General features: G+C 37.2%; 2 protein-coding genes across 3 annotated transcripts; one reads left to right on the top strand and one right to left on the bottom strand.

Annotated features, from left to right (window-relative positions):
- The first annotated feature begins 7,488 nt into the window (after nt 1–7,488).
- On the top strand, nt 7,489–12,241 carry LOC110908912 (UDP-N-acetylglucosamine diphosphorylase 1). Of its 2 annotated transcripts, none has more exons than XR_002575021.2 (13): nt 7,489–7,926; nt 8,390–8,444; nt 8,518–8,669; nt 9,265–9,304; nt 9,413–9,505; nt 9,587–9,699; nt 9,788–9,902; nt 10,023–10,183; nt 10,341–10,484; nt 10,938–11,015; nt 11,101–11,215; nt 11,294–11,450; nt 11,985–12,241. XR_002575021.2 is itself a non-coding variant. In XM_022153910.2 (13 exons), the coding sequence occupies exons 1-13, from the start codon at nt 7,756–7,758 to the stop codon at nt 12,080–12,082; spliced, it is 1,482 nt and encodes a 493-aa protein (XP_022009602.1). In that variant the 5' UTR covers nt 7,492–7,755; the 3' UTR covers nt 12,083–12,241. The 2 variants fall into 2 exon arrangements, 1 of the variants encoding a protein (XP_022009602.1); XM_022153910.2 differs by having other exon boundaries at nt 7,492–7,926; nt 10,938–11,005.
- Nucleotides 12,242–12,365: 124 nt separating this feature from the next.
- On the bottom strand, nt 12,366–22,358 carry LOC110908913 (protein CHROMATIN REMODELING 4). The gene is made up of 12 exons (XM_022153911.2): nt 21,880–22,358; nt 21,039–21,340; nt 20,841–20,942; nt 20,109–20,714; nt 19,927–20,013; nt 17,354–19,858; nt 17,098–17,261; nt 15,662–15,773; nt 15,491–15,567; nt 15,009–15,156; nt 14,698–14,922; nt 12,366–14,157 (listed from the first exon to the last, which is right to left on the bottom strand). Exons 2-12 carry the CDS (start codon nt 21,246–21,248, stop codon nt 12,619–12,621), a joined length of 5,775 nt encoding a protein of 1,924 aa, XP_022009603.1. The 5' UTR covers nt 21,249–21,340; nt 21,880–22,358; the 3' UTR covers nt 12,366–12,618.
- Nucleotides 22,359–22,416: the final 58 nt, after the last annotated feature.

Raw genomic sequence — 22,416 nt, forward strand, 5'->3', positions numbered from 1 at the left:
AAAAATACTGGGGAATATGATGGATTGACTATTTCACAGTTCATTGAAAAAATTGAAAGTCAGGATCTTGAACAACAAAAGATTGCAAGGATGAACAATCCGAGTAATCAACAAGATGTGAAAATGTATTACAAAGGTAGTGTTCAAGATGTTGAAATGAGTCCTAAAATCCAAACCGCTTTTAGTGCTGGAAATTCATCTGATTCAGTCAATCAAAGTTCAAACAGTAGCAGTGGAATCTCTTCATATCCAAGTGTGAATCCAAAGAGTTCAACTACAAGCTTTCAACATCAATGTTCAAAAACTGGAAATGGTTGCGTGATACAGTGCAACATTGCATTGAATCTCCCAAATGGTCAAAGCTTTTCTGAAGAAGTTGCTAAAGATCACATGGAGTTACTTGCTACCGTGCTAAAATCTTATGAGGGATTGGTTGCTGGAAGGATCGGAAATCCTATGCTGACAAAAGAGGATTACGATCAGATCGATGCTGAAGAGATGGAGCTCATGGACATCAAATGGTGCTTAGCTAGTGTCTTGAGAAGAGCTGAAAAGTTTAAAATGATTACAGGGAGAAATGATTTTCTGGATGCACATGTTTCTACTTTGGGTTTTGGTAAATCTAAAGTAACTTGTTTTCGATGCAGGGAGAAAGGTCATTTCAAAAGAGAATGCAAAAATCAAGAAGCTAGTGGAGCAAAGAATCCGTTTGGTAAAGATGATTACTATCGGAAAGCAATTTATCAACAAGTTGCTCATCAACCACAACAACAACAACAAAAGGAGCCACAAACTGCACATGGTATAATGATCGAAGATGCAAATAAGAAAGCTTATTATGGTATCATTGATCAAGATGATGAAAAGGTGGCAGAAGGGTTCAGCTGGGACAAATATATTCCACCTGATTCAAAAGTTGTTGCTCTCATTGCAAAAGCCATTCAAGAACCTGATTTGTTTACAGAATGGATGAAGATATTTGATAGAAATGATTTAAGTCAAGAAAAAGAATCTGTTTCATCCGATGAAAGTTCTGAAAGAACAACGGTTTTTGATCAAACACCATCTGATTCTGATTCTTCAGATGATAGTTCTGAAAAGAAAATAGATTTTGATCATTCACCAACTGATGAAAGTAGTGATGATGAAGAAGAAAAGCATATTAGTGTTGCAAAAACTCAACTATCTCCTGAAAGTTTTCAATTTTATTTTGTAGATCGCTTGGAGAAGTTGAAGAAGAAACGAGCAGCAAAGGAGTTGAAAAAGGAGAAAGTTGATGAAGTTAAAATTGCTGAGAAGAATGGTGAAGCTGAGAAGGTGATTGAGGTTGAGAAAGTTGTTGAAGTCGAAAAAATAGTCGAAAAGATTGTTGAGGTTATCAAGCCGTGTGAAAAATGCTTGGAATCTTGCAAGCAGTGTGCAGAAAAAGATGAAAAACTAAGTGAGAAAGACAAGATGATTGAAAAGTTACTGGTTGATCTCAACTATGTGAAGGAATCATACGATGTATTGAACAGAACGGTAACTGGTTTGCAAAAGACTAATTCTGAAAGAGAAGATGCACTGACAATGCTGAATGTTGTGATGATGTTGAAGCAGAAAGCTATTAATTTCTATATTGAAGAAAGTGCAAAATGGAAGCAAGAGTTGGAAACTGAAAAGATAGAAAATGAAAGAATCAGACGATTATTACATAGTTATTCTAGTTCTGATTATCTTATTGATCGAATTTATCCAACTGTTGCAGGTATGGAAGCTTTTCAAGATGACAAACCGAAGAAGAAGGATACTGGTAAGAAACAGAGTGTTAGATACAACAAGTGTCCGCCTCCAAGCTGGGAAGGATATTCTCCCAGAAAACCAAATGAGGAGCAAGTTCAAAAGGCAGTCAATATAAAACTGAAGTCTGATATAACCGATGAGTTACCAGAAAACATTGACATCACTTTTACATCGTCTGACACTGATCATGAGTCCGAGTTAATAAAAAAGGTGGTCGATCAGGTGTTGGAAAAAGATGAGGAGTCTGAGTCTGGAATTTCAAGTTCGTTGGTCAACAGTCCAAAGACGTCGGTTAAACGGGCTTACAGTAAAGAATTTTTGTTATCAAAATCGAATTTGGATGATGAAACATTTGAAGTTGCATATACTTTGAATGATTCTGACAAATTATATTCTGATAAAGAATTTCCAATAAGAAGTGTTCAAATTGAAAAGATCAAAAAGGTTTTCAAAATGACAGAAATAAATATTTCTGAAATAAAAAATTTAAATCTTAATGAAAAACCTAAAAAATACACTTCAAGAGTTCAACATCGATTAAATAAGAAAAAAAGGTTACGATTCTGGTTCTGGTTTTCAAAAGAAACCAAACCATAATGGTAATTTCAAAAAGAAAGGTCTAGGTTTTATTCCACCTGAAAATTATAAAAATGATAAAATTTCTAAAACAAACACAAAATTTGTTTCAGGAGGAAGTGCTGAAGAAGAACAGAAGAAACCTTTCTGGAGACAATCAAACCAGGAGTTTCTTGCTGAGAGGAAAGGGACTGGAGTTTTACATAGAAAGGATACTAGAACCTGTTTTAAATGCAATGAAGCTGGTCACATTGCATGGAATTGTCCATTGGATACAAAGAAAAAACAGGGAGTTTCTGAAAAATTCAAAGAAAAAGTTGTCGATGTTGAACCACCAACTGAAAAATTTAAAATTTTTTAAAATTCAACTTATGAAGTTGGTGAGTGTTCAAAAAGAAATTTTTACAAAAAGAAAGCCAAAGACAACCAAATGTGGGTTGTTAAGAAGATTGATGTAAAATCGGGCGATGATTCTGGTTCCACAAAACCAGAAGAGCCACAGGTTGAGTTTAAAGAAGAGAACTCAGTATCTTCAGTGAATGATGTTAATTTTCCATCATTGAAGGATGAAAATTTTAAACAAAAAGTTGGTAAGGTTGAGATCTCGAATCAATTCTATTCTGAAAAGAAAGAATTTGATGTTGAGAAAGCGTTTAATGGCAATGTGAAAAAGATTTTTGGAAAAATGGTTGAGGGTAAAGTTCAAGGGGTTAAAGATTTTTATGCAACAAAGAAGGCAACTTATAACCCAATTGAATCAGAGTTAAAATCACCCAAGGTTGGTAAGACTTGGGTGGAAATTCTTTTTCCTTAAAAATCTGGCTTGCTGGAGCTCCCAAGTTTGTAATCGCGGAGCAGGAATCGGCATCATTCTTGATAAAAATTGATTTTATGAATGAATTTTAAAGTTGATAAATTTTACAGGTTGTGACTTGCCGGAGCTTCCAGGTTGGTAAGTGTGAAGCAGGAATCGGCATCTTTATTGGAAAATGAATTTGTGTAGATGTTTTTATTCCTACATGTGGTACAGATGGTAATTTTTCAAGTGATTCGTCAAGATCATTAAGTTGAACTTGATGTAATCTTCATACATGTGATATTTCTGAAAGAACAAGATGATGAACCCCGAACCTACAGGTGGTTAAAACAAAACTTATTTTCCGGAAAAACCATTTTGATTAAAACAAACTTAAGTGTTTTGAAATCTAAATGGGAAAATAGTTTGTTGAAAGGGGGAGTTCTGATTGTTTATGCCAAGTGGGTGGCGAAATGAAGCGATTCATAACAGTTGTCATTTTTCTTGTATAGTTTGTTTTCAAATTTTTTAAATGTGTTTACATTTTAGGGGGAGTAAAAATTTCAGAAAATCCAAAAACATTAGAAAATTTGAAAAAGCCAAAAACATGATAAAATCAAAAACGAGTTTTGTTGTAAAAAGAGGAAATGATAGTACACCAGTGGACTATCACAACATGCTAAAGAAATGGAAAGTCAAAATGTGATAAATAATCTCACTGCGGATGTGCCAGTAGGTTTTTGCACATTTAATAGATTGTAACGAGATATAAACCTAAATATTCAAACTTGCTTATAATATCATGGGGAACATTTCTTGGATATATGGGTAACCCCCGAAATCTTGTTTGAAATGTCCTTTTTTCTGAGATACTAGGTCTTTATACTCAGTGATATCTGGGGTATTATCCTGGGACTTCTGATTTTGCGGAAGCAATGGCCTAGTCCCCGTATAATACTTTGCAAAATGCTTGAAATACAGCATCGCCCTCAGTACAAAAATGATGAAACATTGAAAAATGCTAATCATGTGCTGTTGAAGAAAAGATTCTCTAAAGGGAACACACCAAAAGTCGAACCGTCATCTCTCTGCTGAACGGAAGTTCTGACCTGAGTTCTCACGGTTTCGCATTTAACCCTTTAACAGATATCATCTAGGTATACTCACCTGTAAGACTGAATATTGGGATCTGGATACGGAAGTATATTCAAGTGGTGGGACACACGAATAAGTTTAAGTGCTTAAAACATTAATATCGTATCTCGAAACAGTTGAACTTTGTGTGAAAATTTAAGTGGACCAATATACTGACAATCTAAGTGAATTGTTTAGAACTTAAAATGAAATGAAGCTTAACGGTGTTGGTGATTTGTCTCATAAACTGATATGATCCTCTTACACAAACTCACAAAAATAACCTTTTTTAAACTTTTATTTTTATATTTTTAATTTTTTATTTTTTTTATTAAAAATGGTTCTACATGAAGCTATTCCCCAGTTCCCCATTTTTTTAGTGTTCCCTAATGAACACTCCCCTCATTTCATAAGTATGTACATAAAAATAAGAGTTACCTTCTGTCACAGCCCCCGACCACACCCTGGGAGCGGGAGCCGCGAACCAGTCAGATGGTATCGGTGTTTATTAATTTGGCGGCGGAAAGTTTCATCAGGACCGTAGTTAGGAAATATTTTTATCAGAGTTAAACGCTAAAATGTTTAAAATGGGGCAAAACCCAAGTTTTGCTGATAATATATTTATAGTAAACAAGTGGGACCAAACCCGATTTTCACTTGTAATATATTTATAGGGATAAACCCTAATTATTGAAAACAATTCTCTTTTTTATTTAGGTAACTTTTAGAGCCACTTTTCTAAGCCCTTCAGTGCCCTCCAGCTGGCTTTTATTGGATTCACACTACGTTACCTGAAACACGTGTTTAAAAGATTTTTTATCAGCAAGAAATACTGGTAAGTGCATCCCAGTTTAATCAAAACAATTTTATCATTTTACAGTATTGAGAGTATCCGCAATTACATTTGTTTACATCTACTCAATTACCACCCACGGTACTGTCAATCCTGACTTGTGGTCATGTTACTACTCACAGTGTAGTAACAAGTAATGTATACAAAACCCCAACATACCGACAGTAATTGTAGAATCACAAATACTCAATCACTGTTAAATTTAATTTAAAACAATTGAGGTTTTGTAAAAACAGTTTGCAAAAAGGGGAATAACTCACTTTTGTAGATTTAGGTATTTCTACAGGCTTCCTAGCAATATTATAGCTTCCTGATAATATTATAGCTTCCTTGTACTATTTCTGGATTATTTTCTAAAAATATAAATAACGCACACGTGTTAGTAAAATAACCCAAATCACATTAACCTTACAACTCGAGACAGAAATTCCAACGACTGAGTCAGGCAGAGCCTTGACATGCGTTACGAAAATTCTAGATCAATCGAGTAGGATAATTGGGTTATAATACTTATAACGAGGCAGAGCGTCGCTTATTGGGGGGGGGGTATTAGGCTAGAGTTTTAGCCTATAGAAGTTGAGAGAGAATCAGAGAAATGAACAGATTGAAATGAAACCATCGGCTGCTATTTATAGGCTGTCATCAGGGCGGGTCACAGCCCGCGACATCTTACTCTTCATCTCTTGCGGCCCGCGAGGAACCGTAGGTCGGTTTAGGGTTTGCTGAGTCACCGGTAGTCTTGACACGTGTCAGCCACGTGGCTCGTTTGTGTGCCCAGCAAGGAATGGGGCCTCGCGCCCCGCGACGTATTCCGTTAACTGGGTCGTGGCCCGCGAGCGACCCAGGTTACTTGTTTTATTTGTTATTTATTAATATAAAGGTTATTCGGGTTCGTTTCTCGCATACGGGATGTATTTTAGGACGTTAGGGGTGTTTTAAGGGACCCTAGGAGGGTTGTTACAACTTCCGTTTTGCTCGCTGTGATTTGGTCATTTTAACTATTTTTCCACAATTGTTTAAAAAGTGTCATTTTTCTCCCTGATCTTTTTAGCTTATCACCATTTCACTCCCCGCCTCAAACGACATTCAAAACGGTTGTTAACTAGAAGAGTATTTTAGTAATTTTATGGATAAAAGCAGGGCGTTTAAGTCTTTTCCCTTGAATAAACCTCAAACTTTTTTATTTATACATTTATAAATAGATAATTCTTTTATCCTTTTCTTTTATACCCATCTCTCTAAACACTCTTTCCACCATCCACACCACCTGCTAACCACCACCACCACCACCACCCGACCGCCACCAGCTAACAACCACCTGCCGACCACCGCCATAATCAGCCAACCATCTGAACCCACCCCGATTTGAAACCTACCTCTAGTGAAACACGCCGGCGAGCCACACCACCATCAGCCACCCCACACCACACAACCACCGCCATCAGACACCACTCCCACCATTCACCATGTCATCGTTCTCCATACTGTTTGATTTGGTCTTTCGATCTATACGATTTGATTTGGTGTTCAAATATGTACGATTATGGTGAGATTAGGGTGTTCAGACATGCCGTGCAATTGTTGTGGCGGCTAGTTTGGGTGGTGTAAATGGGTTTCGGACCTATGGTGGTGATGTATGGGTCAATTCGTGGTGATATCTGACACATTGGGGGTATAGGAGAAGTAAACATGGGTGATTCCGTCACATCTGGATCTCTGGCGTGTTAAATCCAAGTGAGGTGATGGTTGTGGTAGGTTGGTCATTATTGCGGGCTGGTGGTGATAACCGGTTGCTGGTGGCTGACTAGTGGTTGTGGTGGTTTGTTAAAGAGATATGCAGAGGAGAAAAAAGGGTGAGATTGCTATTAGGTGATGTGTATATGTATGTTGTGCGTATATTAATAATATATATGTATGTATACATTAATTAATAAATACATAAATAAATAAATTGTATTATTTAATATATATAAGAAAAAACAAAGGAGTATATATGTATATAAAAAATTAACAAATACTTGTATGTAAAATTACTGAAACGCCCATATTTTGAACTAAAAATACAAAAATGCCCCTTACTTTTAACAACAAAAATAAACAAAGGTCGAGAGTATATTAGAGAACCAACATGGTGGAAAATGACACTCTTTAAACGATTAGAACAAAACAATTAAAATGACCAAACCACATAAAGCAAAACGAAAGTTAACTCTAAAAATAAATATAATTAGTAATAATAATAAAGTCCTAAGGGTGATTATTTTAATAGTAACAATAAAGATTGTAATAATAATCATTTCTACAAAGGCATCAATCAGAACATTATCATCTACCAATTGTAAACTCACGGGTTCTTGAAACTTCAAGGTAGTATTTTAATCATAAAAATGGTGATTTGTTTTACACATCATTAAGTTGAATTGTCACCCTTCAAATCTAATCACAAACCAAATCATTGATTAATTCTTCATCTCTATCTCTAAACCAACGCCACTACCAACTGAGCAGATCGTTACTTCTCACCACACTTTGCTATCTATAAACAACAAACCACCTCTCTTCAAGATCTACACAACCCACAACACAGATCCCCTCACCATTGTTGGCTGCAGCAATGAGGGAACCAACCACCGACAACAACCACAGCAGCGCCTCATCGTCGCCTCCACCACCGCCTCCACAGGCCCTGCTTGAAAGACTCAAAGACTATGGTCAAGAAGACACCTTTGCGTTCTGGGATCAGCTCTCTTCTGACCAACAGAACTTTCTTGTTCAAGAAATTGAGGTTTTTCTTCATTCCCATTTGGACAAATTCGATCTTTTTCATACCCAGTTGGAAAAATTTAATCTTTTTCCTTACCCAATTGGAAAAATTTAATCTTTTTTTCATATCCATTTGGAAAAATTCAATCTTTTTCATACCCAGTTGGGAAAATTTGATATTTTTTCATACCCAATTGGAAAAATTTAATCTTTTTTCATGCCCAGTTGGAAAATTTTGATTTTTTTTTCATACCCAGTTGGAAAAATGATTTTTTTTTTTTATAGATCCTTTGTTGTAATTGCTCGCATTGTAATAAAGTTAGGTTCTTGATGGAGATCTAGTGAGACTCATGATAATTGATGAATAATCTTGGGATTGTTTTAAACTGTTGGAAATGTCATTTTGCTAAATTAGGAAAAAAAAATGCTGCATTGGTTTGGTGAATTGTTTGTAATGTGGGTTTGTTTGGTTGGTGTTTTGGCAGAGTTTGGATCTTCCTAGGATTGATAGGATGATTCGGTGCTCATTTCAGTCACACGGTTAGTTTTTATCATATGTTTGTGTTTGGTGCATTGTGTGTGTGTGTTGACTGTTTATGAATCGGTGATTCAGGGCTACCGGCTGCCGCCATCGAGCCAGTGCCGGAAAGTTTTGTGTCAACTGTGGAGGATAGAAAGCTTGAAGATAGAGAAAAATGGTGGAAAATGGGATTAAAAGCTATTTCAGATGGAAAACTGGCTGTGCTGCTTTTATCTGGTGGACAGGTATTTATTTATTTATTTCACTTTTTTTTTTTTTATAATTATGATTCATAATTCTGTTGGTTTGGGAACTATTGATCATTATAAGTTTGTATAATCAGATTTTATTTGATGTATCTTTAAAATGATTTTTATTTTAATAGATAAAGAATCTTTCCATCTGTCTGTAGTTGGTTATCTACTTAATTCTGATAAACATGCATGAATGTAAGAATATATAGCAATTATATGATATTTTGTTTTGCCTTTTATTTGATATGAACCCGTCGGCATAATAAAGATAAACGAAAGCAAATCATGCTTTAGGGAAAGTGCACAGTGAATGAATAGTTGATGAATATATAGTAGAGATTAATTAATTTTTAATGACTTTTTTGTCGTAAGTTACCGACTACTTGAAATGAACTAGAAGATGATTTTATAAACACGAAAAAGGCACTTTAACAATATAAAAGGTAATTATTCTTAAAGAACATTATTGCTGCACTTGTTGACCACTAGACCCTTCATTTTTTGAAAAAATGTTCATGATTTTATTAACAAGTTGTTTCTCTTTCTTCCACATGTTTTTTTTCTTATGATTAAATTTCAAATGTAGGGGACACGGCTCGGAAGTTCTGCCCCAAAAGGATGTTTTAGTAAGTGTTTTGCATATGATTCATGCTTCTTTTTTTTCAAGTTATATTCTTAATTAATATTACTTTTTTTTTTGTTAATATTAATTTCATTGCTTTTCTTCAATGTAGATATTGGACTTCCATCAGGGAAGTCACTTTTCCAGCTTCAGGCTGAGCGAATTCTGTGTCTCCAGAGATTAGCAGCTCAATCGTTGGACGGGGGTGAGTTTGTTTAATCATGTATTATAAAAAAAAAACAGTTATTCCTTTGGATGATGTCATAATCTTTTTTTGGTTACGCAGGTTCCGGTAATGTTGTACCAATACATTGGTACATAATGACCAGCCCCTTCACCGATAAAGCCACACGTGATTTCTTCAAACATCACAAGTATTTCGGTCTCGAAACCGATCAGGTGAGTTAATTAGTTAGTTTTATTTTCACTAATTTTCATAAAGTTCCTATGCATATATATTACTTACGTTGTAAGCTATTTGGTGCAGGTCACATTTTTCTCACAAGGCACAATACCTTGTGTTTCAAAAGACGGTAGATTTATCATGGAAACTCCATTCCAGGTGGCAAAAGCTCCTGACGGGAATGGAGGCGTTTATTCAGGTATATAATCAGAATTTGCCAAACACTCAAACGAGTGGTTATAACGTATAACTAACTTCAAAACAAAACAATACAAGCGCATCCAAACATCCATCTGATCATGAAAACTTTAATATCCAGCGTTGAAGTATTCAAGACTATTAGAAGATATGTCGACGAGAGGGGTCAAGTATTTGGATTGTTATGGAGTTGACAACGCGTTGGTTCGTGTCGGTGATCCTACTTTCTTGGGGTATTTTATTGACAAGGGTGTAGCTTCGGCTGCTAAAGTTGTCCGTAAGGTGATATAAAAAAATCTTGACAACTTCTAATTAGCTGAATTAATAATAATAATAATAATAATAATAATAATAATAATAATAATAATAATAATAATAATAATAATAATAATAGTAATAACAAATACGTGGACTTAATTAATATACTGGCTAATTACAGGCATACCCTCAAGAAAAGGTTGGTGTATTTGTAAGGCGTGGTAAAGGTGGACCTGTAACCGTAGTTGAATATAGTGAGCTGGATCAGTCACTTGCAAGTGAAATTAATCAGGGAACTGGCCGACTTCGTTATTGTTGGAGTAATGTATAGTCTACCGTATTCCTTTTCTAATTACACACACATATATATATATAGGATAGAGATCAAGAAGGAACTCCCTTGAGTTGTGAGAACTCCAAGAACTCCTGCTTCCTGTGCGAGTTTCGCCACCATTTTTTGCACAAACGTAGATGAACTCATGAACATGTTACAAACACATCTGTAAAAAAAAATAGCCGAGCGGTGTTTTACGCCATTTACACTACTGTAAAAGAGTTGCGGACATCAACATTTACCCCACTGTGAAGGTTTTTTACGCTAGTGTAAATTAACACATACTATTTTTTGTTTTTTTGAAAAGTCGATTTTTTTAGGATTTTTGGTTAAAAAAAGTTTTGTAAAAGCCTTTTTTTAGCTGAGTTCTCGAAGTTTTCACACACACACATGCACGCACTATATTTCGATAGATTATAATACTTGATCTTAATAATATTTCAGTTGTGCCTGCATATGTTCACGTTGGACTTTCTGAACCAAGTTGCCAATAGTCTGGAAAAGGACAGCATGTAGTATTCAGTATTCACTTCACCTTTCTCGTTTCTCGGGCTTGCATTAATCGTTGTAAAATATAACAAATTCTTTTTTTGGGCGAAAACGACAGATATCATCTGGCTGAGAAGAAAATCCCGTCGATCCATGGGCAAACGGTTGGATACAAGCTAGAACAGTTCATATTTGATGCATTTCCATACGCACCTTCAACCGCACTTTTTGAGGTCACCCCTTGTTATCTATTTTTAAAGTTGGAAACCGATGAAGAACTAGTTTCGTGATATCTTTTTTTTTTTTTATAGGTATTACGTGAAGAAGAATTCGCCCCTGTGAAGAATGCAAACGGGTCAAACTTTGACACTCCAGATAGTGCACGGCTTCTGGTTCTCCGCCTGCATACACGCTGGGTGGTTGCAGCTGGCGGCTTCTTAACACACTCGGTGCCTTTGTATTCCACCGGTAAAATAAAAAAAAAACATTTTAAGCGGACTTATTTGTAAAAGAGTAAACTGCCATTTTGGTCCTTGAGTTTTGGTCACTTTTGTCACTTTAGTCCAAAACTCAAACCTTTTAAATCTAGGTCCCTCTGGTTTCACTTTTATTGCCATTTTAGTCCAAAAATGAAATCAGATGATATTTGGCTAATAAAATCCTGTTATTTTGTCCTTCTCCTCAGGGGCAAAATGGTCAATATAATTTTATTATAACACATTATTAATTAAATTAATGAAATCAGCTAATATTTGGTCATTTTGCCCTTGAGGAAAAGGACAAAATAACAAGATTTTATTAGCCAAATATCAGCTGATTTCATTTTTGGACCAAAATGGCAATAAAAGGGAAATCACAGGGACCCAGATTTAAAAGGTTTGAGTTTTGGACTAAAGTGGCAAAAGTGACCAAACCTCAGGGACCAAAATGGCAGTTTACTCTTTGTAAAAAGAAAACCATATATTCCATGCTAACCGGTGTACTTTTTTTTAAATGTTGAAGGTGTCGAGGTTTCGCCACTTGTTTCATATACCGGAGAAAACCTTGAAGCAATTTGTCGCGGTAGAACATTCCATGCGCCTTGTGAAATCACATTCTAGCTTTTTTTTCTTTTTATTGTTACTTTTTTTTTCTTTCTATTTTATGTTTTATACAGCAAAATATTTGATGAGAATTTGTATGAATCCTATAGCTCTACAGATACTGAGATTGTTTGTAACGCGGCTTCATTTTGTTCTATCTATTACATTCTAAAATCATTTGTGTGATCCCGACTCTTGTAAGTAGATCAGGTTGATCCAACGTAAGAAAGACATTGTCAGGTGGTGAGTTTTGATTAGAGCGTAACGCAGGAGTCCTAAGATGTGCTCATAACAAAAAACAAAAATAAAAAATCTTTGTATTTTAATATAAGTTTTATAAATCAACATAAAGAAAGTAAAAACAATCAACTCTAAATTACTAATATGCCCATTCCTGTGCAGCAGAACACCTCAAATCCATGGATTTACAGTATATAGGCAAATATCATATATTTCAACATTTTTTTTTCTTACACAAATTTAAAAAACAAAATCCTATATTTAAATCGCTTCCTGACCGCAACATACGCCTACAAAAATAGAAGCCCCGCTCATCAAGATTCATCGCCACCTTCATGATCCAACGTCTCTTCTGATGGAACATCCTTAGCCGTTGGATCCAACTGGCTCTTTCCCGGGCCCGATCCCTCACTCACGCTCTCCTTCTGTTTCGGGTCCACTTCCATATCTTGGTCGACTGGCGGTGATGGTGGCGGTGGTGGTGCATTGAGGTCCGGTTCAGTCCAAGATGGTTCGGACGTTGACTTCAGATGCTCCGGTGGTGGTACCGCCTTACTTCCGGAAGTAGACGCAACTTGTTTGTCATCTAGCGGTTGGTGGTGGAGCACACCATGTGAGCTGCCGCTGCCGCTGTTGCTGCTGCTTTTCTTCTTCTTTTTGAGATTCTCGCGTGGATCTTTGGGCGGCAAAGGGAGCGAGCCCGGAGCAATAAACGGAGGAATGGTTCGCTTTTCGTCTCCGTATAGCAAACGAACAGATTCCGCAATTGCGGAGACGGTCGGTGGCAGTTGGGGTTCTTGCGGTTGATGAGCTGGCACACTTACAGCTTCCCGAAGCCAATGTGGCAATTTGTTATTATCTGAAGAGCTACTCGCACCAACCTCGTTCTTTGATCGAGACACGCTATCAACAAAATTTGGTATTTTAGGACCGTCATTAGCATGCACATTCAAATTGAGAGATCCTAAACTAACGGGCCCAAACGGGTTTGGAATAACGGGTTCGGTTGAAGATTCCCCAGCCCGTAATCTGTCGGAAATCCTCATCGGGAACGGTGGGAACCCGCCATGCTGATCTGGACTTTCCATAGAAGTTGAAGGACCATCGAGAGCCAGTTTCATATCCATCAAATGCGGCGGGAAACTTGTCGGGCCCGGGCCCGGGCCCACAGCAAATCTACTTCTATGTAACGCCCGTTTCATCATTCCATCGGAAATGTTCGGAAAACCCGGAGATGGAGATTTCAAAGACGATTTTGAAACGTTGGATTGCTTTGGAGTCCGGATATCCAATACCTTAACCTGTTCCTCTTCCCATCTTGCCGCCAAATCTTCCCAAGTCCGAAATCTCGAGAATTTAAGTCGCGGGTCCCGCAACATGGTCTCCCAACTACCCCGTCCATGTCTACGAACACCGATCCACAAAAAATCGAGTTCTTCTTCTGACCAAAAATCTTGAGCGAGCTTCCGTTTATTTACTACATTACCCAATCCTGGACCGGAACCGGTTCTCATCATTATGTTCTCTAGAACCTTCCGGTGGTTTTCTGGTAAAGACGAAGATGAGGGCGCCATTTGATCCAACCCCAACTTCAATGCTTCCATTTCTTGTTGTGGGAACCTAAAATTGGGCAAGAACGGGATTGTGAGGAAATCTTGAAGAGGCGCACTTGATTCCCCTCCGGCCAATCTTCCTAAAGATAGGTTCGGAAAATAGTCAACTTGGTGTTGACCGAAGTTTTTGACCGGAAATGGTAACTTTGACAAAAACGACTCGTCAAAGGGTATTCTCGGCAACACCATCTTTTCATGAGAATGCAGCAAACCATCACCGGAACTCTCGGAAGCAACATGCTGCAAGGAGAACAAGATCGTTCAAAATCTAAAAACAAGACCAACTTGCCCAAAAGAAATAAAAAAAAGTAAAATGCCATTTTCGTCCCTGAGGTTTGGCTATTTTTGAGACTTTCGTCCAAAGGTTTGTTTTTTCGCATCTGGATCCAAAAGGTTTAAAATCTTGCCAATTTCATCCGACTCGGTAACTCCATCCATTTTTCTCCGTTCAAGTCAGGGTATTACCGACTTTTTAGACATTTTTAATTAAACTAAAAACAGTATAAGCAATAAAGTCAACAGAGGTGGATCTTTATTTCTTATAGTGTTTTTAGTTTAATAGAAAAATGTCTAAAACGACGGTAATACCCCTGACTTAACGGAGAAAATGGATGGAGTTAACAAGTCATATGAAAATGGCTAGATTTCAAACTTTTTGGATCGAAATGTGGAAAAGCAAACCTTTGGACGAAAGTCGCAAAACTGGCCAAACCTCAAGGACGAAAATGGCATTTTACTAAAAAAAAAAAAACACAAAGTGGCTTTTGGAAGAAAGCATACCGGATTAAATGGAGATACACTAGTTTTGCTGGCTATCGTTCCGTTCGGTTTAGCATCCGCATCAGTCGAGGTCCCAGCCACAGAGCAAGGGGCAAGGTGAAACGGGAACTCGAGACTCATTGCGTGTTTGTTTTTCTTGTTAGATTTAGACGCATTCCTCTGAGATGACTCCATCAACTTCGAATTTGGAGCACATAGCCCAAGAACCGCAGTTCTATTTGGCGCCTGCAAAAAATGCAAACAAGTTAGTCGAAGTGTTTACCGTTCTATGATAAAACATGAGTGATTGATTACTTGGTTATGTTGGGTACCTTGCTCGTTGGGTCATCTTCGGTTGATGGTTTTTGGGTAGTTGGTTGATCTAATCTCCACATTAGATCCGAACCTCCGTTGAGAAGGGATTCTTTGATCGCTTTCATCTGAGCCAGCCTTAGTTTTTGTCTCGCTCGAAGCTTAGAACTATCAAAACAACATATTTCATCATATCATTTTCGTTTACTGTAAGTAAAGTGCACGGATGGTCCCTATGGTTTACCAAAATTTTGGATTTGGTCCCTAGCTTTCTAAAAGTACACGATGGTCCTGTGGTTTGCACTTTGTAACGGTTTTAGTCCGCAGCCAACAAATCCAAAGGTTTTAGCATGTCCAAAGTGTAAACCAAAGGGACCATCCATGTACTTTTGGAAAACGCTAGGGAGTGAATGAGTTACAAAGTGCAAACCATAGGGACCAAACCATAGGGTCTTTACTAAAAAACAATAAAGCCGTTTTATATCCAAGACGTGAAACTCACTACTTAGTTTTCAGAGCTAGTCCTGCCGGTGTATATTCCCGCATAGGTTCCGGTTCAGGCTCTTCCCCACCACCATTCTGCAATGATCAATAAATTACCACAATTTAATTTCTAATTTTCTTTTTTCAATATTAAAGTCGTCGACTGTTTCAATGAAATTATAGAAAATACCTCAAGTGTCTCGATAGGGCGTGGAGCATATGCTTCCCGGTACGAAATGGCTTTTCTTTGCCTCTTTCCTCGACCAAGAGCCGCTTCTTCCTCACTCTGGTATTTTTCCCATCTACAAATCCATAATAAATTAAATAAAAAACACTAAAAAATCACCTTTTGTATATACAAATTTAGGGCTGCAAAGGAACCGGACGTTTAGCGAACAGTTCGTGAACCGTTCGATGGGAAGTTCATTTATGTTCGTGAATGTTCGGTAACGTGTTCGTTTAACTTTGTTTGTGTTTGATAGTTTGTTAGTGCTTTTAACAGTGGCGGCTATGATGGTGTGCGGGGAGGACCTCCGCACAAGGCCCCTGATTTCGAGGGGCACGTGATTTTTAAAAGAAAAATCCGATGTGTGTGTATATATATATGTTAATTTTTTTTTAAATAGTAAACACATATCAATTCCAATATAGGCTCATTTACAAATCATTTTTTATAGTTTAGAATTTAGCCTACTCGACATTAGGTTTATTGGGGCCAATACTAATTTGATTTTAAAAAATAAAAATAATAAAACATAATTGTAGAGTGAGGATCATTTCAGAACCCTAAATATTTACAGAACTTGCAGAACTCCTAATAAACAAGCTTTTTATTTATATATTTTTATATTTTGGATAACTTTATCATTACATACATCTTAAGAGTAATTTTATCATCTTTTATATGTGATTTTATGATTACATATATGTAAACTAGGATTTTTACATATACGTAATAAGTTATTACACATATATATAATTTGACTATTACACATACGTAAACTACTTTTAAAATGTATGTAATCATTAAAATACATATAATAAATGATAAAAGTGCCATAAATATAAAAATATATTTATGAAATGATTGTTTATTAGGAGTTCTAAAAGTTCTGCAATTATTTATAGTTCTGAAATGATCCCAACCCCATAATTGTAAAGGCATAATTGTTATATTTTATTTTAAAGGCAAATGTTTATAATTGTAAAGGCATGAGGGCGTATTTTTTCGAGCTCAAACATGGTACATGAATTCCCAGAGACGCCACTGGCTTTTAATTGTTATAATTTATTTAAAAATTTCAAAATTCTGACATTCAAAATATTTAATAAATATCAGTGTATTATATATCTTGTTCATGAACGCTTGTTTGTGTTCGTTTGTTTGTTTTCAATTGTGTTCATAAACATTTGTTTGTGTTCATGAGTGTTCGTTTGCTTCCTTACCTAAAATTAACAAACAAACATGAACACGCTCATTTCCTTAACGAACAAACACAAACAGGAAATCTCATTTGGTAAGTGTTCGTGAACACATATATTTCCTTAACAAACAAACACGAACAAGGCCTTGTTCGTGTTCGCTCGGTTCGTTTGCAGCCCTATATAAATTTATAGATATATAACCTGACTCTAAGAAGCCGGTCCCATTCGTTTTCTTCAGCAACATTTCCCGAATTATCATTATCATCTTTCTTTTCTGAATTCTGTGCCGTAGCATCATCGATTACATCCACAAGTGCTTCACTTCCTCCTTGTTCTTCAGTCGATTCATCGTTCCAATCCATTGACTAAGTCAACACAACCGACAACAAAATACAATAACTAACACAACCGTCAAATCCATATAAACATTAACATAGTCTCGTAAATCGTAATGTACCTTCACAGATCCAAGCATATCGTTTTCTAAATCACCTTCACCGTTTTCAGACGAAACATATTCAAGGTTTGACCGGTCAAGCAACTTCAAAATAGCCGATTCATCCCAAACAATCGTCGAATTCCCGTCTGTACACTTATCTTGGTACACATCACCCAAACCTCCGGTACGCCTTTTGTTCTTGTGTTCCGTAATTACACTTTCCCCCCCTTTGTTTCCATCGTTATCACCGTCTTTTCCCGATTGCGTAGAAGAATCGTTAAACAGTTCTTCGGTTCCCCATCTTAAAATATCCTCAACTTCCTTTTGAGATCCCGATTTGTTTACGAAAAGTTGATCAAGCATCAACTTCTTCTTCGCTAACTGTAAAATCCGTTCTTCAACGCTTGCGCGAACCACGAGTCTGTATACAAGAAGCCTGTTCGATTGACCGATTCGATGCGCACGATTCATTGCTTGAATGTCGGCATGCGGGTTAAAATCGGAATCGTAAATTATAACAGTATCCGCAGTTGCTAAATTGATCCCGAGTCCACACGCTCTTGTAGATAATAAAAACACAAACCGACTTTTGTCGTTGTTAAACCGTTGGATCGCCATTTGTCGATCCGCAATAGAAACCGAACCATCGACTCGTTCAAACGCCTTCGAACCAAATTCAATGTTCAAATAATCCTCAAGAATATCTAGAAGTTTAGTCATTTGTGAAAAAATCAACACTCGGTGGCCTTCCTTTTTCAAGATTTTGAGCATCGAATGCAACAAAGTCAACTTAGCCGATGCTTTAATACGCATATCATGAAGAAACTCTACCGTCCCCGATTCCGGTTCGGTTCCCGGGATTAAATACGGGTGGTTACAAACCTTTCTCAATTGCATAACAATATTCAACATCGATTGTTGAGGTATACCTTTCCCGATGTTTCTCAAAACCTGATAATTCTTGGTCAACATTGCCCGATAATATTCCGCTTGAATCGAGGACAGCTCAACAGGAACGATACGTTCGGTTTTTGGGGGAATATTTTGCATCGCATCTTTCTTAAGCCTGCGAAGCATATGTGGGGCCACAAGTTTCTTCAACTCGTCAACCTTTTCGGCAGTCGAAAGATCGTTGAATCGATCCTCAAACGCTGACAACGATGGAAACAAAGCTGGTTGCAAGAAATTTAACAAGTTATACATTTCGCCTATGTTGTTTTGTAAGGGCGTTCCCGTTAATAGCACACGATGTTGGAACGAAAAGGTGTTAAGCAAACTAAAAAGCTTACTACTTGAATTCTTTAACCGATGACCTTCGTCGACCACAAGTACTTCCCACGGGACCCCACATAAATGAGTTGAATCGGCAAGAACCATTTCGTATGTAGTTAAAAGAACATTGAACTTATAACCACTTGTTTTCTTATTTTTCGTATCGTTTGCATGCCATTCGAATTGACGCATTAACGCTCGTGCTTTCGCACAACCATGATATTCCACAACGTTTAAGTTTGGGGCCCACATGGAGAATTCCGACATCCAATTCGGCATGGTTGAAAGAGGAACTAAAACTAGCGAAGGCAGTCGGGCTTTAAACTCAAAGTATAAAGATGATAGAAACGCACAAGCGGAAATCGTTTTACCAAGCCCCATTTCGTCCGCAAGGATTACGTTTTTACCCCGGTGCCAGCATTTTCGTAACCAGTTTAACGCCTCGAGTTGATGAGGGAATAACGAACCACCTAACTCTTTCGGCTGCTCGGTTAAAGTGGTTACCTCACCTTTTCCTCTTGAAATCTCGTTTTTAAAACCGTCCTTTTCGACTGCTTGCGTTTCAAACCGATTAAACAAATCAATAAGATGAGACGATTTTTCAATTATGGGTTCATCTGTCTTTTCCCATGTGCATTCGTCGTAAGGTAGGCCAGTCCATTTTACGAAAACTTCAGTCGAACCATCAGATGACGAACGCTGAGCAATTATCCTCTGCGGCACCTTCCACCGTTCTTCGCATATATTTATCACCGTTGTTCCGTATTTACCCTTGTAGTTGTCGAGTTTCCTTTTAGCAAGAATCTTCATCTGATATTCGGATACCCAAGTATTATGCAAGTTAGATTTCCCAACCCATTTAACCAAAAACTCGTACGATACCGTTGTCTTCTCGTTATTCGATAAAGATTTACTACAATTTACCGACTTTTCTAAACCCGTCTTCATATCATCTACAATATCATCCGTATCGTCTCCGTTCATAATTTCCTTAGTCGGTTTTGTCAAATCATCTGATTTCAACGCAGGTCCGTCTTTATCTCTCTCATCCGTTGCTACAGAATTCGGATCGCTTGAGGGTTGACCTGTTGACCCGATAACATTCTCTTCTGCACAATCATTAACCACATCTTGAATATCGGAAATTGTCGTGTTCTTCTCTAGTTCTCCATTGGTGTTGTCGATAATCATGGAGCTCTGAGAAGGCGTTTTTTCGGTAACTTGTATTCGACAACCTAAAACCCGATCAACCTAGAAACGCACATAAAAAATCATAAACATATATACGAGCATTTTGAGGTCATATGTATCAAGATTACCTGTTGAGTTATGTCGAGACCATGTTTGAGCAATTCCGCGACTTTTTCTTCTTCTTGTGATTCAGACGGTTTTGCTCCGATTTTAGTCTGTTTAGTAGTAAAAATTTAGTGAAAATCGGTTTCTAACAATTTAAGCTTCAATTAATGATTAAAAACTAACATATTGCTTTAGGAAGTTGTACCTTATCTTTTGAGCGGATATCGCTATTTTTACTTCCCATACCACTCTTCGACAACGATTTAGTCTTCGCATGCTTAACCGCTTTTCGTTTCGTTTGAGATTTACTTGTTTCACTAACTTCCAAATTAACGCTTTCCCGTTTTCGAGTACTTTCGGTCCGTTTCCTTTTCGGAACATCTTCTGACGAAATCTTTTTCCTTTTTTTCTCGGATTTTACGGTAGCAGCCTCTTTAGATTGATCTCTATCTCTGTCTCGCTTCTTTTTGTTTTTTACGACTTCTGTTTCTTCCAAATCCGTCTGTTTTTCATTATGAAGATCCGAAAACGATGAACTTTGTTCTGGAGATCCATCCAATGATGGTATATCCCGTTTTGGGCCCACAGACGACGATTCCGTTTTCTTAGTTGACTTTTTGATCCGGAGACTACTGTTCCTCATAATTCTAGACACCTTATCAGTTTTTGCAGATTTGTTTTTACTTTTGGGATTCCCGATTGTAACCTTCGTTCTTGCTCGTTTTGAAGTAGATTCCGATTTGTCTACCGCCTCAACTGTATTACTTTCGGAACAACAAGTTGGACATTGCCACTTGTCGCTCGGGAGTTGCTGAAAACGACAAAATAGTAAGAAAAAACAAAAAGGCGTTATAACTTTCACCATGTTATGATATATAATTAACAAAAACATCGTAAGATACGCAGGCGCATTTATGAAATTATGAATTAAACGAACCTTGAGAGGCGGGTCAAGGCATGCGATATGATACGCTTTTGAACATCCATCACAGTTGACCAAGTCGCCACCAAGGTCACATACGACACATTCATGATAAGACTGAAAAATAAAAAATAAAAACAAAATTAAAAACACAGCACACTAAGTACGTAAGTCGTAACTGCTTTAACTGATTCCTCATAAGTATGAACTTACTCCATCTTTTCGTTTCTTTTTAGACGGAGAACGATCAGAAGAACTTTCCTCTTTAATTTTGCATTTAGATGAAGTGCTAGTACGAGAATCCGACGGTGTAGATTCGTTTTTGTTGCCATTGGATTTCGCTGCACCGATTTTTTTCCGTTTGCGCTTCGAAAGCCAGTTTCCATTTATAAGATCACTAGCTGATGATTCATTGTTCTTCATCTCGGAATCTATATGTTTCGTACTTTCGTTTAAGCGTTTAACAATAACTCAAACAATCATTGCATGACTTCATGCAGTTAAACTCCAATTCTCTGTACAGAACACAATATATAAATAAATTATATTATAGCCTTAATTAGTTTAAACCAAAATTTAGCAGAAATGAATATAAGGAAAGAATCCCATTATTATATCGAGCATTATTTAAACAATGTCACCTAAATATGGACAAATATCTTAGTAAAATATCATAAAACTTGAATTAAAACTACATTAAAGCATACCCTATTATATATCAGTAGCAAAACAAGTACCATAACATTCAAATATGCAAAAAAGATTCAACCTTTACACATCTAAACATCAACCCACACACAAATTCCACTAACCCCCAAATTAAACCAACTTTTCCCCAATTCATCCAACAAAGTCAAACAACAAACGGTCAAACCCACTTCAATTCAGCCCCTTTTTCACTTGATCAACCACACACATTCAACCAAACCCAAACCCCCAATTCAGAACACAACCCATTTCACACAAATGGAAAAAGATCAAGATTATACCCAAAAACATCAAGATTCAGCCTAATCAAGCAAATTAACAAGAACAAAGTCAACCAAGAACTCACCAGAGGTCAAACAAGCAGATCAAGACCCAAAACACAACTGATTGAGGCAGAAATCAGATGAGATTGATGGGTTTAGGAGATGGGTGTGTGGGTGTTTTAGGGCAAGAGGCAGAAGGGGGGCAAAACGAATAAATAGAGGGAGAGAGAAAGAGTAGATGACACGTAATATATCTTGTTGTAGATGGATAAATACACACACACACTGAAATGGGTTTGTGTGTGAAGCGAGAAAGAGGCGAGAATGGCTCATAGAAAGAGAAAAAGGCTCCTGCTTTAGCCAATTCCGGAGTGCCACGTGGAGACGTCAGGACGACTACTGTCCCCTTGTTGTTGTTCGTGTTTCTCTCTCCTTAAAGACTCCTCTTTTTTCATGTTTTTGTTGTTCTTCATTGTTTGTTTAGAGAGAGAGAGAGAGAGAGAGAGTGGTTCTGCAGCTGGTTATGAATTATGATCATTTCATCTGCTTTCTGTCTCCTTGTTTGCTGCATTTCTTCTCATTTTTATATTCTCCCTGTGTTTTGCTTTACCTTTTGGGGT

This window comes from Helianthus annuus, chromosome 14 (assembly GCF_002127325.2).
Source record: "Helianthus annuus cultivar XRQ/B chromosome 14, HanXRQr2.0-SUNRISE, whole genome shotgun sequence".
In the NCBI taxonomy this organism is placed as follows: domain Eukaryota; kingdom Viridiplantae; phylum Streptophyta; class Magnoliopsida; order Asterales; family Asteraceae; genus Helianthus; species Helianthus annuus.

What these genes read in the sequence shown, in the direction of transcription:
- LOC110908912 (XM_022153910.2), top strand. Translation starts at nt 7,756, where the DNA reads ATGAGGGAACCAACCACCGACAACAACCACAGCAGCGCCTCATCGTCG. An exon ending in TGCTTTTATCTGGTGGACAG is followed by an intron (nt 8,670 to 9,264) that starts GTATTTATTTAT and finishes TTTCAAATGTAG; the next exon opens with GGGACACGGCTCGGAAGTTC. An exon ending in TTCGTTATTGTTGGAGTAAT is followed by an intron (nt 10,485 to 10,937) that starts GTATAGTCTACC and finishes ATAATATTTCAG; the next exon opens with TTGTGCCTGCATATGTTCAC.
- LOC110908913 (XM_022153911.2), bottom strand. Translation starts at nt 21,248, where the DNA reads ATGAAGAACAATGAATCATCAGCTAGTGATCTTATAAATGGAAACTGG. An exon ending in GCCTTGACCCGCCTCTCAAG is followed by an intron (nt 20,715 to 20,840) that starts GTTCGTTTAATT and finishes TGTCGTTTTCAG; the next exon opens with CAACTCCCGAGCGACAAGTG. An exon ending in ATATCCGCTCAAAAGATAAG is followed by an intron (nt 20,014 to 20,108) that starts GTACAACTTCCT and finishes ACTACTAAACAG; the next exon opens with ACTAAAATCGGAGCAAAACC.